Source organism: Natrix helvetica, assembly GCF_964273705.1.
Source record: "Natrix helvetica genome assembly, chromosome: 9".
Lineage (NCBI taxonomy): Eukaryota > Metazoa > Chordata > Lepidosauria > Squamata > Natricidae > Natrix > Natrix helvetica.
In genome coordinates, this window is record NC_138560.1 from 20,682,115 (window position 1) to 20,701,195 (window position 19,081).

The window sequence follows — 19,081 nt, forward strand, 5'->3', positions numbered from 1 at the left end:
GAGTGATGCTAGTAAATTCTTTAAGTGCTGCCATTTGTTTCCTTGGAAGTTACAAATTCACATCATCTGAAACATTTTTAAAAGCCGTGGTCTAAAACCAGGTATTGACTGAATTCTTATATTGCCACACAGTTTATTGAATATGTTACAATGGGCTGGGTTCATTAGTGGCCTTAAACCATGATTTATAAATAATAACAGATGGTTCGTGCAGTGCTTTAATCTAAAATGAAATAAGGAGCATTTTTGCTTAGCTCAATATGCAATCATATCCAATGAATTGATTCAGTTTTTCAAATAACAGATGGATACAGTTCTATCCAAAAGTTACCAACAGCATTTTGTTGATTTAGTTTTTTTTTTAATCAGCCACTTTTATTACAGAAAATTTCAACTTGTAAGCAGGAAAGATATTTGTCATTTAAAAAAAAAACTTTAAAAATGTCTTTAAAAAAATAATACTTCTTTTAAAAAGCGCTGAAATGTTTATCCATTCTTGCTAAATAAAATGTTGCTCTTTTGGATGGGTGCCTATCTTTTAGCCCTAAAATTACACATGTGATTTGGATCTGAATTCCTTAACTTTGGAACAAAATGTCTAATTATAAGAATTTTAAAAATATTTCTAAAGTGTCCATATTTCCAAGAAAATAACAAAACTAATAAAACAAAATGTTCTAATAACTGTTGCCACCACCTCCATTAGAAGAGAAATAAGGATTTGTCCTTACAGGAGCAGCTGTGGTAGATGTGAACCTGAGGATAAAAGAATGAATTTTAAATAATTTATTGAAGAATCAGAAGAATTATTTTTAGTGTACACCCCAAATCCCATTATGAATCTTTATTGAATAATCTCTTTTAATGCTAATAGAATTATTATTATGGTAGTAGTACATAAAATATTAATAAATAAAATAGAAAACGAAACAACAAATTATTATACAAATTAATATATTATTAAATGAAAACTATTACGAGTAAATAAAAATGACAGGTAGCCCTTGAGGTACGACTTATTGTTTAACAACTGTTCAAAGTTATGACAGATACTTCAAAAGCTACATAACCCAAAATTATGATGGCTGCAACCCCTCCTGAGGACCAACCACAGGAATGCTATAGAGCCCCCGCCTCTCTCTTCCCATCTCAGCCCGCTGAGACTCTGTAGCAGCTGTCTTAACAAAGTCTGCACAGCACTGCACTGTAATTGGATGGGGGAACTGCCAGTCACAGTGGCCACATTGGGCATGGTCTACTGGATTATATTCAGAGGTGGGTTGCTCCCGGTTTGGCCCGGTTCAGCTGAACTGGTAGTGGAATTCAGGCCTGAGTCACAGAACCGGCCGTGACCCAGGCCTGCCATGCCCCCAAACCGGTTCCCTCACTGCCATTGGGCTGCCACCATTTTGGTTTTTAGTGACTGTGCATGTGCATTCACTGTAAATTGTTCTGTACATGCCCGAAGAACAATTTACATTGAACAATGGACGTGTGCACAACGCACAGATGCATTGCTTGTGGGTTGCGAACTGGTAGTAAAACTGGTGGCAACCCACCCCTGATTATATTCCAAACAGAGGAGACAGCTGGAGAGAGGGAATTGGGAAACACTTGTAGAAAGCAGTGACCTGTCCTTTTTCAACCATGGAAGATTTCATATGTGTGGACTTCCAACTGCCCAAATCCCCCAGCCAGTCCAGAGGAATGCTCAACATACTAGCTTGGAAATAATATGCATTTATCACATTGGGCAACAGGTTTAAGAATAATTCTAGGACCCCAACGAAAAGCATTGATGGGCGATAGATAATATTCAGAAATAGGTACATCTGTTTTAAATCCCGTTTTGAGTTATCTTTGTTATAAAAATCTGGAATTGTGTTTGTTTGTTACTATGTTAATCAAGTGTCAATTGTCCCTATGTTCCACAAAGTTAGATCCCCCCCTTTTAGTTAAAGTAATTTGTAAACTGTCAAATGGGTTTAGTGGTAATAGCAGAACAAATTGATCATCACGGACATTCTATTGTCACATACACCTGCACACAAATACATTAAAGGAGGAAGTGTGATAGGCTGCTTACCCATAAGAAGCAGAAAATGGATACTGGGGCCCATCCCCTGCCATTGCTGGGGGGTCACGAACACTATTAGAAGCTTTGGTTGGATTCCTTTGCTGATAAGAATAACCAGGTTGAACCAAAGGGATGTAGCTGAGGACAGGTGTGTAAGGTGAGCGGAAGATTTGCTGTGGATTGTAAGGAGCTACCTGTACAACAGGGAGAAAAAGTAGGATTTAATGGCTGTCTAAGAATATAGAAATATTTCCCATTTGAGCTGGCTCATCCATCCATTTATCCATCCATTCATTTACCCCTCTCATAATATATGACTCTAAAATGTCACCTGAAAACAATTTTTTAAAAAAAATAAAAATAAAAGGGAAAACAAAACCCTTAACAACATTCAAAACATAATCAACATGCATATGAAACTGGGGGTGAAAACTGGCAGACAAATCACAGATCACAGGCCATTCTGGGAAATACCAATAGGGTCAATTCATCCATACCTTGAAGATGGGGAAACTCATTCCAAAGGGAAGTTATTGCCATAGAGAAATCACTTCTATTATTTCATTTGTGTTGGAAACACTGACCAAGGCTCTTCCAGGTTGAAAGGATTAGCCAAGTGACATCACTGTTGCCCAGGAGATGCCCAAGGAGGCTCCTTTCATTTCTCTGGTATTTTCCCACTGAAGTGGTACCTATTTATCTACTTGCATTTGCATGATTTCAAACTGCTAAGTAGGCAGGAGAGAGAAGTCCCTCACCCTCTAGGTCTGATTAGGTGGCATTATTTCAAACAGGGAACCTGGAGGAGGGCTCCCCTGTGCAACTTTGTGAACAGACAGAGATATCTTTTATATCATAGTCATACATTTCATGGTATGGGAAACATACATTTCATCCCCATCATAACCTTGAAATGTAGGATGGGCTAAGATTAACTCTGAAGTGACTCAGCAACCTCCACATCAAATTGAGACTTGAATATGAATGTCCACTCCCTTCTCTTTTCCCTTTGTTCTCAAGGCTCTTTAGGAAGATTAGAATTCTCAAGTGAAAGGAATCTATAATAAAATGTTTTCTGGGAGAGTTTATGCTCCTTTAACCACTGAATACACAGAGAAAATAGATTTTAAGCCTGAGAAGGACCTTCCCAGTTTTATATCCGTAAAAGGGGAATAGAAAGATTCAGGTGCATCAACTGAAGATACAAAGTCAGTCTACATGTAGTCCCAATGCATGTTGCCAACTTCTTTCCATTATTCTTCTCCATCAAACTTTTCTCTTTTTGAGAGGGGGTGGAGCAGGGTGAGGAAGAGGCTGTATGAAACTGTGCCTTCCCTATTTGCAATTTAATGAAAGTTGCAGCTTTATATGGATATGGTGTTGAAAGCTGCCTTGTTCTTCAGTTTTCTTACCCTACAAATAGGCTTCTGTTTTATAACTTCAATCTCAAGTACCTTCTAGAGCAGCGGCCACCAATTAGTGGTCTTTGAACTACTGGTGGTCTGCAAGAAAATTTTGGTGGTCCACAGAAAAATGTTTGCATTTTTGCATTTTTAAACATTGCACTAAATCAGGGATCCTCAAACTATGATCCCTGGGCCGGATCCGGCCTGCCAAAGCAATTACTCCCACTCGCTTATGGGATGGGGTCCTTCAGGCACTTAGCTTGGCTGCCTGTTTAGTAGCTCCAACCCTTCCCTTCCTCCTCCCCCCCCCCGGGAGTCCAGGCGCTTCAGTGAGCAGTGCACAAAATTTCGGCCAGGCTCCTTGAAAGACAGAGTTTGCAGGGGGGGGGGGCGATCTAGCACCCGGTCTGGCTACAAGACAAACATTCATTCTTGGCTGTATTTGAGATTCCAAGCTGCAATGGATAGAAAATCTATGGTTGACCCCGGTCGCTTCTCTCCGCTAACAAGCAGCCAAGATAAGTGCCTGAAGGACCCCAACCCATCACTAATTCATATTAGTGGTCCACGGGATTTAAAATTATGAATTTAGTGGTCCCTGAGATCCAAAAGGTTGATGATCCCTGTTCAAGGGAGAGTTAGGAGGAGGTGTGGCAGTTCTTTGTCTCTCCATCTTTCAGAAGCCTCTGTGGCTGCCTACATTTCCCCACTTCAATGATTTCTTCAATTATTTTACCTACATAAGTCATTTATAAATCAATTTTTTTTCATCAAATTAAAAGAATTTTGGGATGGGGTGGAGAATATACAGGTTGCCCAAGATCTATGTTAATATTATTAAGGTTGAATGTTTTATTTCTATTTCAGGAACAAAGTTGCCCAGAGCCATGTATTTGAGGTAGGTGGCCATAATAAATGCTAAATTATTTAGAATTCTCAAATCCAGGGAGAAATGTAACTTAGCACTTATTTCACTCTTGCCACAAGTCTTACTTGTGTCTCCTTTTCCTCAGGTTATTACTTAGAAAATGTATCAGGAACATGTGGATGGAAACATTTTTTTAAAGAAAATGAACTAAAAAAATTAAACCATTGTACAATTTCTGCATATATTAATCAAGAAATATGCAACTCATCTTTCTTGATTATGAAAAATAATACATATTTCTAAGCAACTCATGCATTATCTCTCATTCTTATATTTGGGAGATCTAGACTAAGTTGTTAGCTTTTTTAGGGATGGTAAAAGTAACACAACCTTAGTTAGTTTACTTTATTGTCATTGCACATGGTACAAGGAAATTAAATGCCGTCTTCAGTGTACATTATAACTATAAAAGTAAAAACACAGACATACATCCTTTACATTCTGTATAATTGAAATTGAAAACTCGATATTGCACTACAACATAGAATTCAACATGGTTACTGTCCTGGGATAGAAGTTGTTTTTCTACTACAAGACCTATTTGTCCTTGTTTTTATTATCCTGTACCGTCTACCAGATGGTAATAGTTCAAAAAAAAGGGTGCCCAGGATGAGATGGATCTTTCAGAATGCTTTGAACTTTCTTAAGGCAGCAGGAGCTATAAAGCTCTTCCAAAGAGGGGAGAGGACAACCTCTGGGCAATGATGTTGACCCTCTGGAGCTCTGTCCTATCTGCCACTGTTCAATTGGCAAACCATACACAGGTCAGTAAATTAAAATACTCTCTATGATGCAGCGGTAGAAGGTGACCAGCAGTTTTGCATCCAGCTGTTCTTTCCTGAGAAGTCTCAGGTAGCATAATCTCTGCTGGGCCCTTTTGACGAGGGCTGCAATGTAAGCACCTCAGGTCAGGTCCTCTTTTATGATAACACCCAGAAACTTAAAACTGGCCACTTGTTCCACGCGGTCTCCACTGATAAGCAAGAACTGGATGCCCCATCTATTCCTTCTATATTCAATCTTGCATCCTTTGCCTTTAAAGTTATAGTTTACTTAATGTAATCATTAATTTTATTCCCATCCTTCTTGAGAAGCCCTATGTTCATGGCTTGGGGTTGATTATGTGGAGCATTTTATGAAAGGCCATCTATCTACACATTCAAAACTTGAAAAAGAAATTCCTTTTGGCAGGGGAGAAGGTCAGATCAAATTGGTGGCTATTGTATTCACCCATACATCCATGTATTTTTCTTTGCACCAATAGTGGAGTAGATTGGCATTATAATGTTTATTTTCTGATTTCCCAGTCTTTGTTGTTGTTAGTTGCAGAGTCATGTCAGACCCATCGTGACCCCATGGACAACATTCTTCCTGGCCTTCCTGTCCTCTACCATCCCCCAGAGTCCATTTAAGCTCACGCCAACTGCTTCAGTGACTCCATCCAGCCATCTCATTCTCTGCTGTCCCCTTCTTCTTTTGCCCTCAATGTTTCCCAGCATGAGGCTCTTTTCCAATGAGTCATTCCTTCTCACTAGGTGGCCAAAGTATTTGAGTTTCATCTCCAGGATCTGGCCTTCTAAAGAGCAGTCAGGGTTGATCTCCTCTAGGACTGACCTGTTTGATGGCCTTGCAGTCCAAGGGATTTGCAGGCGTCTTCTCCAGCACCAGAGTTCAAAGGCCTCCATTCTTTGGTGCTCAGCCTTTCTTATGGTCCAATTTTCACAGCCAACCATTGCAACTGGGGAAACCATAGCCTTGGCTATATGCACTTTCGTTTGTTCTCTCTCCTTTTTAGTATGCTTTCTAGATTTGCCATAGCTTTCCTCCCCAGGAGCAAGCATCTTTTAAATTTCTTGGCTCCAGTCCCCATCTGCGGTGATCTTGGAGCCCAAGAAAATAAAATCTGTCACTACCTCCATTTACTTCAATATTGCATTCTAACTACTGTGCCACCACTGTTCTTCTATACCCCTTGACTGACCTATTTTTGCCCTCAATCTAGTTCCCTGAATAACTTGGGGATTTTCAGTGATCACCCATCCAAATATTGAACAGGTCTGGCCCTGTTTATCTCATACCTGGCTCTCTCAGAAAAGTCGCAATTTCTTTTTACTTAATCAAAGGAATCCCTATGCATGCAGAAATGGCACAATAATTTCTAAATTATATTATTAAAAGCTTCAGAAGATCTAGAAGATGTTGTAAGCAATTCAACTTATCAGTTGAATTCAAATAAAACAAAAAAATGATTGGGGAATATATTAATATATTTCAGCCTGCAATAGCTAAATGGAACAGCGGAATACTGTAGATTTTGGGAAGGGGCAGAAATAAAAAAAGCTGTGTTGTAATATTTTCTAAAGGATTTTCATTTATAGCATTATTAGTATTATAGCTTTATTGATTAGCCTATAGGCCATATCAAAGCACATATCATAGATTCAAACACATATCACCAATAAAATCCTATGCAAACAATTTAAAATAAGAGCAGGGTAAATTACAATAGTTATAGGATAACATGCAATATAATTTAATGCATAAATATGTTAAATAGAATTAAATGACATAAAATTATATTTGGGTGTCACCCTTACAATCTACCCCAATCAGTCCCAGGTATGCAGATCTCAACCAGACCATTTTGTTTAAGGACTGTGCTGTTTTAAATGTTATTTTCCGGTTCTGGCTGCACATAAGGTAAGTTGTTTTGATATGGGGATCCCAATGGGTCCTCCGTTTGGTATATAGACCAAGGTACCTGCCTTCCACCCCCCCTTATATAAGCAACAATCCAATGGGATGTGAGCCAGGTCTTCTACCTCTGCCGCTCTGCAAATGCAGAGATGCTCATTGTAGGCTGTAGAATGGGATCTCCCATATCTGACCCTTGTGTCAAGCTGTTCGAATCTTGCTCACGTAAATATCTCCCTAAGATGTTTTGGCAGTCATAACTTCAAATAGCTGTCTACCTGAAAAGTATGTTTGCATTCACTCAGCCATTTCAAGTTCCCCAGCTTACTAAGGATAGCTACATCATTTTGTGCTTCTATATCCTTCATTCTTTGGCAGTTCTTTTTTTTTTGAATTAATACATAACTCACTGCTTAAAACTGATTGTCCCAAGATGCTGTATGCATCACAGGTATTCTAATGAGGCATACTCCAAGTACAGGGTGAGCATTGGTTGTAGCATGGGTTCCTTCCCCCCCCCCCTTTGGAAACATTCATGGTCAAGGTTAGTACTGTATTTGGCAATCCCTGATTAAGACTGTTACTAGAGAATGTTGTCTTCTCTCTCTAGGGATTTACTATTGCCGTCCCTCTATAATTAAAAGACTGAGGCTGAGTGAGATGGAATGGCTCAAAGCCACAGAGGTCTTTTCAGATTTACACTTTCCCTCCCCCCTCCCAATTTATGCTACAGGTAATTTACAGAACTTCTACCATACCTGTCTGGAATAGCACCCCAGCTGAGGATGTAAAGCTTGCTGGTACGGGATCCGTGCCCTTTGCTGATACAAACTCTGTTCCGAATGAATAAGAGAAAAACCAATTTATAACGTGCAATGTTCTGAAGTTCCTAACCAAAATGCAGTAATAATAAACGAAGGAGTAAATAAAGAGGAAACCATTAAGATGATTTTCCAAACATTAGGAAAAAAACCCATCCAATGAAACCAAAAATAATGTAGACTGCCATCCTAGGAACTATAGAATAGTTTAGAATCCCCCCTCCAAACTCACAGAGGTGGCAGTCCAACCTCAAAGAGCAAATCTGAAGCTGAACCCATCCCCACCCCCAATTATCTAAAATCAGTTTTCCAACTATTGGAAAATGAGTCAAGGGGAAAAGAGACATTACCTGAGTTCAATGGGGCATCATAAACAATTCTAACCCTCAGCCTCATCTTCAGTCTGGGGGAATTTAAACAAGCCCTTAAGCTGTTTAAATCATTTCCTTCCCATTGCTGACAATGTGAGAGATTTTCTATTAAAAGAATACTTAGACAGGGAGAAAGGAGTGGATTTTTCACTACAGGGCTTTAGAAATCTATGAGAGTTTCTTTCATTTTGAAATGAATTTAAAATACAGGCAACCACAACTACGGCAACAAAAACAATTTACAGACAGCAATATAACAAAATCACCCACAGAAGCAAACATGATGGTACTTTCTGTAATGAAGAATAAAATAATATGACTTAGTTAAAAAGAGTTACACTGTAAGGAAGGAAAGGACATCTTTAACCATTTTGGCTTCATGCCCTATAAAAGTAAACTAACAACCTCCAAAGTTGAACTCACTGTCAATAGTCTGTTGTGGTAACAATTAAAAAGCTCTCTGGCCAATGAATCAAAAGTTGATTCATGTAGGAAAAAAAATTCTATCATGGGAGCAGACACTATGGCATTCTGAGTATTGGGAGTGTGAAATCCCTGCAAAAAGTAGATTTATAACATCAAAACAAAACAAAAATATTCTCTGTCTCACTCTGTCCTCTTCATAGGGAGGACATTTTCCATGGTGAGGTGCAAGTCAAGATATCCTCATGCTGACTTGACTCCTCGCCTCTTCGCAGACAAGATAAGCAGTTTTTTAGACAACATAACAGTGATTCGTTATTGCTTTCTTCCACTGTGTTTTGATTTCTAGGAATTTCCAGGAGGATACTTGAACCTACCTAGCTTTTGATACCAGATGCAGTTGGCCAGATGCTGGCTTTAACCTATAAAGTAATGCATAATCTAATACCTTGGTACCTTCAAGACCCTGGCTAGTTGGCTCAGTGGCTAAGGCGCTGAGCTTGTTGATCAGAAAGGTCAGCAGTTCGACGGTTCGAATCCCTAGTATAGGTCTTCTGCATGAGCAGGGTATTGGACTAGATGACCTCTTTGAACTCTGTTACTGTTAACATTGTGCAATTGTATTTGACCTATTAGCAACATTTTTCCCAGAAAAAAACCTGAACTAATTCATGTGTAATATTCCTGGCAAATACCAGCAGGGGATGCTAAAGCCAGGAGGTTTCTCCACAATGGTCCTGGAATGTCCCTCATACTGGATTGGATGCCTGGCCTATCCGGGATGGAAGTCTGTTCTCACAGCAGCCAGGCAAGTGCATAAGGAAGAAAATTTCTGGGAAATTTGCAGGGGTGCTTGAATATTTCCAAGGCTGATGGCATGGCAGAAAATTGGGATTGCTTTTGATTCCCAACAACCTCCATTTTCATCACCCTAGTTTTGTGTCCATCTTCAATATTCCTCCTTTGGAAGTCTTTTTAGGGTTGCGCTCTTTAACATCTGAAGCAGCCAGCTGCAATTGGGAAGACTGAAGTGGGATCCAGACTTAAATTAGCCCATCCTTAATGAAATCTTATCTAAGAACAGTAATTAACCAGTTCTTTAATCCCTGGCCTGGTCTCCAAGAACCAGAAGATTGTATCCATAATAATTGCAATTAATAACATGAGTATTGATGTTACTATAACTTAGTGCAAAGTAATCTATAACCTACTGAAGGCATGCAAGAGATCATACAACCTTGTATATGCTGTACACTGATGACATCATCATCATCTCTAAGTACCACCCAAGAATGGCATAGAACAATGCCATCAAAGTTCAGTTTTTTATTTGCTCGCATTAAAAAAAAAACCAGCATTTTGCCAAACTAAACTTATGCTACTCTCTCACTAATTGATATACCCTGTGAGTAGCTATCCTAACTCTCTTGCTCTGTCTCTGCTCCACACCCAAGCTGTGCTACCTGTTGTCTTGCTGACTCCTTGGAATCTGTTTCATCCTTTCTGGGAAACTAATGCTTCACATATGTCCATCACACTGCCTTACCCTCCATAGGCACCATCCCTCACAGTAGGCTATTAAACAAAGCTGACGTCAAAATACCCTTAACCAGAGTCTGTCTAGTCCTCAAATATCAGGTAGTTACACAGATCTAACCCTATGCCATTACCAGTTTTATGACATCTTGCCACTTATTTACCTTTCCAATTTATTTATTTATGAATGAAAACATACATCCTGCCCCATACATCCCTTCGGCCAATCCGCTCACACAGAGAGGGACTTCTCCGGGTGCCGTCCACTAGGCTGTGCCAGCGGGTGACGCCCAGGGGAAGGGCCTTCTCTGTGATGGGCCCGACCCTCTGGAATGACCTTCCCCCTGATATCAGAACAACTACAGACCTCCGCTCCTTCCGTAAGAAGCTTAAAACCCACCTGTTCAATTTGGCCGGCCTGGCCTAATTCCAGCTTACCCACCTCAAGCCTGTATTTTTAAATTCTATGGGTTGCTTTTAGGCCGAGTTTTAATTTTTATCAATTGGTACAGGGCTTAAGGTTTAATTTGGTTTTAAGGGTATTTATTATGTATATAGTTTTTTAATGTGGTACCTGTACACTGCCCCGAGTCCCTTCGGGGAGAGGGGGCGGTCTAGAAATCAAATAAAATTGAAATTGAAATTGAAATTTATCTGACTGCCTAAAACCAACTGAATTCTAGGCAACTCATGGAATGTACATAATAAAAGCAAAAAGATTTTGTACACAAAATCAAAATAAAGTGAATCAAAAACATTAACCAAAATAAAGGACTATAATTATAGAATTAGAGAAGTTTCTCCTACTATATACAATTCATTCTCATGTTTTCAGCTATTTCAAGGGACAAGCTACTGAAAAAAATCCTAAATTTTCTTGTGCTCCTAGAATGGCAATAATGTTGTACCCATGTATCCTCTTCTACTTTCTTTCCTTCCAGCTCAGTTGAGACACATTTATTGGTCCCTTAGAAATTACTCCACAATAAGCATATGTGCCACTTATGCTGATGAATAAGCGCACCAGCGTGCCTAAGGTCCCTGTCCTCCTGTCCCCATTTATTTGTACCCAATACCTGTGTTCTTATTCATGTTTCTTATTCCTGTTTTCTTGTACGTGAGTGACAAACTAAATAACGTAAAGTAAAGTAATAAAATAAAATAAAATATTACCTGATACTGAGGGAAACTTGAGTGGTTGGGAAAAACAGGAGGTGGAGGGTAGTTCAAACTCAGCCACATTGGTTGCTTCAATGAGGTAGTAGTTGAAGTTGTTGGAAATCGTGGGGTAAACACATTTCCACTGTATTTAAGGTTGTTCTTATCGATAACTGTTGAAGTTGCTGTGAAAGATAAAAGACAGAATCACATCCTGCAATGCCAGATTCTTTTTTTTTTCTAAATTGCATACAGCAATGTAATTGCAATGCAGATATGTTATGAAAATTAGGTAACAACTGTTTTCATCTTATATCAATCTCCTTGGGAGAAAGCTCCTATGAAATGCTGTGAATTTACTCTCAGGAGATTGCACATAGGCTTGCAAACTAAATATGCTCTTTCCTCCATTTTGCATGAGTCCTGCAGTCTTGAAGTGTCCCTCCATCCTTCCCACACAAACTCTAAGTTTGATCACCTCCTCCATGCTCAGACAGACCAACAGAAGACCAATTGATACATGTATCTGAACAGTGGAACATAATACAGAACAAAAGTACACAGCACCCCCTCCCCGCGCACTTCTGGTTCCCATTAAAATGCCAGCAAGATCATTATGCCCAAATGAAAAGAAGCCAGTATCTTGATCTATCTCTGGGGGGCATCAATGCTACCAAAGTGTCATGGTCAATTATTTTTGGAATATGGGAAGGAGCATACTGCTTCCCTTTCACCTTTCAGCCCCACTCCAGGAGACTTCCGAGCAGTTGCTTACATGATAAACCATTTTGTGTTACATCATTGCTGATAAATAAATGAAGGGAGACTAGTATTGATCTATTTCAAGCTATTTAGCTCTCATCAGCTAGCCATACCCTTGCTGGGAATCGAATCAGTTGGGTATGGCTAGCTGATGAGAGCTAAATAGCTTGAAATAGATCTATACTAGTCTCCCTTTAATTATTTATCAGCACAAATGCAACACAAATGTAACAAAGGCAACATAAAAATGGCTTTCTGCCTTGATGGCTCCTAGGGTGAGCTGAAAGACATAAAAGGGAAGCAGTAGGCTCCCTCTCATATTTGGGCATACCAGGGGTTCTGACACAATACATACCTATTTCCTTGGCTTAGCTGATAAAGGATATCAGATGCAATATATATATCACCTGCCTTTACTCACATATGAACTTACTGTAAGTGACATCCCATTCCTATTCCATAGGGTTCATATATGTGTGTGTGTACGCATGCGTGTGTGTATACACACAAACACACATATATATACACACAGAGAGATACACATACATACATACATATCAGTGGTGGGTTCTAGATCCCGTTCCCGTTCCCATTCCCGTTCCAACTTTTAAGACCGGTAAGGAGCTCGGGCAGGCAGGTGGGCCCTCCAGAGCACCATACCGGAATGGTATCTGGTGCTCCGGGCAGGCTCCGGTACACCCATACTGGGGCATACCTCCTGCAACCCATCAATGATACAAATATATACACACATACATTCACACACACACACACACACACACAGACATACACTGGAACGTGTGTGTGTGTGTGTGTGCGGGTGCGTGCATGTTTCAGTATAACTCTGGAACTTAAGCCTTGAGCTATTTCAACCAAACTTGGTACACAGATGACTTACTCTCTGGAAACAAATACTGCAGGGGGTAAGACACCCCTAACACCCCTTGGAGTATGTGTTCTGTTAAGATATAGCCTGCTGTGCCTTAAAATGGCTTCTACTGTACAGCACAGTGGAGATGCCATGGTAATGGCTTCACCATACTCCACAATGCAGCACCCTCTGGCAAGGGGGAAAATCCACCATTAGAAATTATGTTTGGTTCGGACATTTGTGAATGTTTAATACAGGATTGGGATAAACAAATATTTGGGCAACGCCAGTTTAACAGCTAGTTCATTATATAATACTCCTATTATAATGATGCCCTCCCTTTCATTATGAAGTCTCCCATTGTGGATACCAACATAACCACAGGGCAGTAATATCTGTTTTGATACAAGGCAGATTTTTTTAAAGAAACATTTTGTTGTAGAACAAATCTTTTTATTTCCAGGATAGCATTTAGGTCCCACATACTTTCCTAGAAAATTAAAATGCTGCACATCCAAAATTCTAACCTTTATCTGAAAGAGTATCCATCTATTCCAATGAAGAAACAGTCCATTGAGATGGTAGGACTAAAAAGCATCTTGGAGTGACAGGAGAAATTAGATGATGGCAAGCCTTTTTTTTAAATAGGCACTTCCCTTGAAGCCATTTGGTCTAATTGCACATGACATGCTCTCAAAATTCCAAATATTCTTACTAGCTGAAATGGTTGTGGATTTCTGTTTTAACTCCTTCATTGTAGATGAAAAGGCTATCTTTATATTCAATGTGCTATCCAGGCTAACTAGTAGTCTGAATTCTGGTGAAAGACTGCAGATCTCTAGTACAGAAGATAAAATACTTTCTAGCAGGAATAACACACAAGTATCTTTATATATGGGAAGGTGCAAGGAAATGCTTAGAGCCACAGAATGTTTCACATTTCTATGGTTGACATTTCTTCTATTATCAGGGACCCAACAGCCTTATCAGAAGTTCACTCAGAAACCACAAATAAAAGACTGAAAAGTTCTTCCGTGTAGGAACTTGGGAGATAAATTGAATTCTAAGGGGTGGGGGTGGGAGATCCAGTTGCAAAGATCCTTGCAATTTTATTCAACCTTCTTTCAATAGACTATGTTAAATAAACTCTGGAAGTGTATTGCTTTTTGTGACAGTATGGTCAATGCATGTCAATCAACAAGATCTTTCTGGGTATGAAAATATTTTATGATATAAAAAGCATGTAAGGAAGGTAATGTAGGTTTTTATGAACACATCCAACAGACTAGAATAAAACATCTCACTGGCATGAATAAAGCCAGCCTAGAACTAAGAGAATTGGATCCCCTTTTAAAATATTTAACCACCTAAAGGATGCCATCGGCAAAGGCCCTGAGAACAGATGCTGAAGACCATGAGGTCTGAGAACCCAAAAGATACTTCAAATGGAATCATTCTTAGGCTGTGAAATTTTCCATCTGTAGAAAGCCGTGGAGATGGTCTGGAAGCCATTACAAAATATGGCCTTCAGAAGCCATTATAAAAAAAAAAAGGCAGAAACCCCAGGGAAAGGAATAGTAGCAGGAAGAGAACAAGACTGGGTCCTTCATGGCTCATTGGTGTATAAGAAGGAGGGAACTAAAAACTTGCATAATTTTGTTATTATAACATGTCACAATAACACTGGACAACCTTGAAAGGCTCTTGACTTGCCAAATTTTCACCAGGAAAGTGGATAGAAGGTGGGAGGTATCAGCTAGATATGCTGATAAGATGCTCCTGGGCTGATGACATCATGTTAGCTACAGGTTATGATCCAAATCATAATATGATAGTAGCCATCAAGCAACTGCAAGTACTATACTGCAAGATGAGTTAATTTCCAAAGCACTCTTGAAATTGCCACTTAATGAAAAAGGTTAGACTAAAAATAAACAGAACTGACTTCTCCTGAAATATAAGTGATTCTCTCTGGAAACCATACACTCAGAGAAAAAATACAAGGCAAATCTTGCATGGTAGATTAGGAATGAAGTACTCTAATTTGAGGAATATCACTATTTTCGGATCATCTAAAAAAGAAGAACTCTTAATACATTTCTGTGAGTAGGGGAAACTCCTCACTAGGGAGCTTTTGAGCATCAAACCTTAAAATAAATGTGCTTAAAATATTTGGAAATTCTTTCCAAAAGAAGCATCAGAAAAACAGTAAGTATATCAACTTGGTAAAGCTTAATATTCTGGTAGCCAAAAAGAACTTGGATTTCTCAGACAAAATGAAACAATCACTCAGTTGACCAGCTTGTCTAGTTTGGAGAATCAAGTTCAAATTGTTCCTAAAAATCTCAATTTTAAATTGTCCCATATGGAATGGACAGGTAGCAGGTCAAGTGTTTCCCCTCGAAACCATGGAATAGAAAATGTCTCTACTTCGCTTTTGATTCCTACAATGATCCTTGTAAAATCTCCCTAAATATAAAAAGCAGCCAAGGAAAAAAATGGTAAAGTTACATTAGTATCTCTACTTATTTGATGGAACAAATACATTTAGCCTGATTATCATAGTAGACACAAGTAACAAAATTACAACAATAATTATTAAAGTTATATGTCATCTGACTCCCTGCAGCTTTTCATCCAGTGTCTAAGTTTGAAGCTGCCAGTTCTAGAAAAGACTTCTGTTGTGTAAATTCTTTTTTTTTTAAGCAAAACAAAAAACAAAAAACCAACCCTCATGATCTTTCAAGAGATCTCATTCCAAAAGTTCTTGGCCAGGCTCGGAAAGTCTATGAAAATAAAAATTACAGGAACTATGCCTGTGGAGATATAATATCATTTACATAACTGTAAACAGGACTGTACTGTATGCTAGAGATTGTTTTTCCAAACAACTCCTTCAATGGGTCGAAAGGATCCATTTTTTAAATAGCCACTTTTGTTTGTGGGTTGAAAAAACTAAGCAGCAGCAAGTACCAAACTGAACCTCTTGTGCTAAGGCTGTAACAACAACAACAACAACAACAACAACAACAACAACAACAAAAGGTGGGAAAATTTCTCCGCCATCTTTGTTCAAACATCTTGCTTTCTCTTATTCCTGAGGGGAACAGTTTGTGTTCTCTAAATACATTCTTTCTTGGAAGGTGTTTTTAATCTTCCAGCAGATGGATTGCCTGACAAAAATATTCCCAGACTATGGAATACTTTAATTAAATTTCATGGCCTGAGGAGATGGCTGAAGAATCCCCCAAAAGGAGACATGTTGGGCAGCCGATTAGGGTTATAAGATGCCCAGCTCCTTTTTTTTCCTCATGTCCTCCATCCAGCAAGCATAGCCTTAAAATCATATAATGTCTGGCTTTTGGAGTATCTTGGGAATCTCTTCAAATGTATAACCCCCAGGTCTGTAGACCACATAGCGTAGTATATATTTCTAAAGTGAAATTTGACAAGTACATTATCAATGATTTCTATATTATCACTAGCATGTGTTCTTGAATAGGAACATTTTCAAAACATTTTATTCTGTGTAGTTTTAATTTTTTAATTATTTTTATTTGTTTTATAACTGGTAAGCCACCAAGAGTAACCTTGTAGGGGAGAAGGGTGAGCTAAAAATTTAATTAATAAAAACATAAAATTAAAAAACAAACAGTTTGTTAGAAAGGTATTGCAACTCAAAATCCAGTTTTTCTGATATGGGAAAACCAATAATTTCATCTGCCCAGAAGCCTAAAACATTGCTTTGCAATTTTTTTGTCATTTTTTTTTTTGTCAGAAAACCAAGAAAGTGAATCAGTTAACACGTCTTCTTTTCTAATTATCCAGATCCTTATTTGCCTGTACAGATAAAATGGTAATTCAACAATTCTTTACTAGATTGTTCACCAGGGTAAACATTTGGTTTGGAGATATGATTCAAAAGCCATTGGGGGGGGGCAGGGGGGGCTTATCAGACTGATTTCCCAAATTGGATTTGATGAGATAAATCGGAGGTGTCCACAGAGAGGAGTGTCACAAATATCAAGATGGCAGTCATAACGATGTGATTGAAAGTCCCAAGCCTATTCATTTATATATTTAGAAATTTTACATGGCTGCCCAACTCAGAGTGACTGCAGGTGGTTTGCAGAAATAAGGTTCATGCTAGACAATGATTGTAGTGGTTTAGGGTAGACTAGAAGCCACTGTGGACTTTCTCCAAATGAAATACAATAATAGACTGTTAACAGAGAGGATTGAAGTTTAATTTTGCTGTTGGTTTTATCTATGTTTATACACACCAGTGGTGGGTTTGGGATCCCGTTCCAACTGATACGGTTGGAACGGGCCCAGCGGTGTCCACATGGATGTGCGCAGCACACACCTACATATGGGCAGTATGCGTGCATGCGTCTTAGCGCCTCCGTGAGCCTCCACGACACTCCAGCTGCTCAGCAGAGCATCGCACAGGTGCTGTATGCTCCATGTGCGTACACAGAAGCGCCAAAGACTAAAAAGACTGGTAAGGAGCTCGGGGGGACGGACTCCAGAGCACCGTACTGGAATAGTATCCGGTGCTCCGGATAGGCTCCGGTACGCCTGTACTGGGGCGTACCGCCTGCAACCCACCACTGATATACACATACACAAACACACATATATATTCTCATCTTTCCTATTACCTATCTTTGGATACTTTGTTGCTTGTATTTTGCAATTTTCATTGTTTTATTTACTATCCTAGTATGATTTATGTTGATTGCTTATTTAGTATCCTACAACTATCCCTAAGTGTTGTATCTTATGGTTTATGATGAATCTATTTTTACGATGATTATGATCATGATTGATCATGTATTGCTTGTATGCACACTGAGAGCTTATGCACCAGAGACAAATTCCTTGTGTGTTCAATCACACTTGGCCAATAAAGAATTCTATTCTATATATTAGACAAATCTCAGGTCAACTCGGTTGGGTAAACAGCAGTGGTGGGTTTCAAAATTTTTAGAACATATTCTGTAGGTGTGGCCTGTTTTGTGGGAGTGGCTTGGTGATCATATGATCGGGTGGGAGTAGCTTGGCAGTCATGTGACTGGGTGGGAGTGGCCAAGTCGATGTCACTGAATTCTTTGCCCCAAAGAATGACCTACAAAAAGAAGATATATAAAAAAGGAAATTTATTATGTTGTGCACTTACTACTTAAATAAGAATAAAATAAGTACACAAAACAATAAAACAGCTACTTACAGAGGAAATATGGCTGTCCTTGCCAGTCTTCAACATTACTGACCACCTTAAACACACACTTCCAGCCCCTCTGCCTCTTCCTGGATTTACTTGAAGTTTTAAAAACTCACAGCCTGTGCACACCACACAGTCTTCCAGCCCCTCTGCCTCTTCCCTCTCCCCCAACATCCTTCCCCACTACCACAGCCACTCACCAGTTCTTTCTTCTTCTCGTTCTTCTTCTGAGAACTTTTTGGCAGAGGATGGGCGGGGCAAGTGAAAAAGTGAACAAGGGGAGGCAGCATTCTGGTACGGGGCCTCCTGACCAACGGGTATGGGAAAGCATACTAAATTTCACCATCCTGTACAGCAGTACCGGTCTGTACCGGTTGAAACCCACCCCTGGTAAACAGTGTTGTAGAAATTTATAAGTATGCAATTAGGGCTGTGAAGGCAAACCTATGGCATGTGTGCCACAGGCGGCACATGGGACCATCTCTGAGGGCACACAAACCATTGCCCTAGGTCAGCTGCAGCATGCATGCGCATGCCAGCCAGCTGATTTTCAGTCTTTAAAGGGCCTCCCAGGGGCTGGGAGAGGCTGTTTTTGCCCTCCTCAGTCTTCTGGAAAGCCTATGGTGCCAGGGGAGGGTTGTACGTGCATGCACAGGGAGTGTCGCATGCGCAGGTGGGCAGAGAGATTGAGTGGGCACACGTGCACGCAGGATAGTGCAGGCGCACACAATTTTGGCACACCGTAAGAAAAAGATTCGCCATCACTGGCGTAGGGTCTTCTGCTTGGGTGGGGGATGGGTGGACTAG

At 39.6% G+C, this 19,081-nt stretch overlaps 1 protein-coding gene across 1 annotated transcript in view; it reads right to left on the minus strand.

Annotated features, from left to right (window-relative positions):
- Positions 1 to 339: 339 nt before the first annotated feature.
- The window catches only part of LOC309397058 (uncharacterized protein C1orf94), a 44,467-nt gene continuing 25,725 nt past the window's right edge, over positions 340 to 19,081 (minus strand). The window contains exons 3-6 of the mRNA XM_081962752.1: positions 11,430 to 11,599; positions 7,864 to 7,938; positions 2,087 to 2,271; positions 340 to 756 (exon numbers count right to left, since the gene is read on the minus strand). Of these exons, the coding sequence (XP_081818878.1) occupies positions 678 to 756; positions 2,087 to 2,271; positions 7,864 to 7,938; positions 11,430 to 11,599 (509 nt within the window). The 3' untranslated portion in view covers positions 340 to 677. The remainder of the gene's footprint in view (positions 757 to 2,086; positions 2,272 to 7,863; positions 7,939 to 11,429; positions 11,600 to 19,081) is intronic.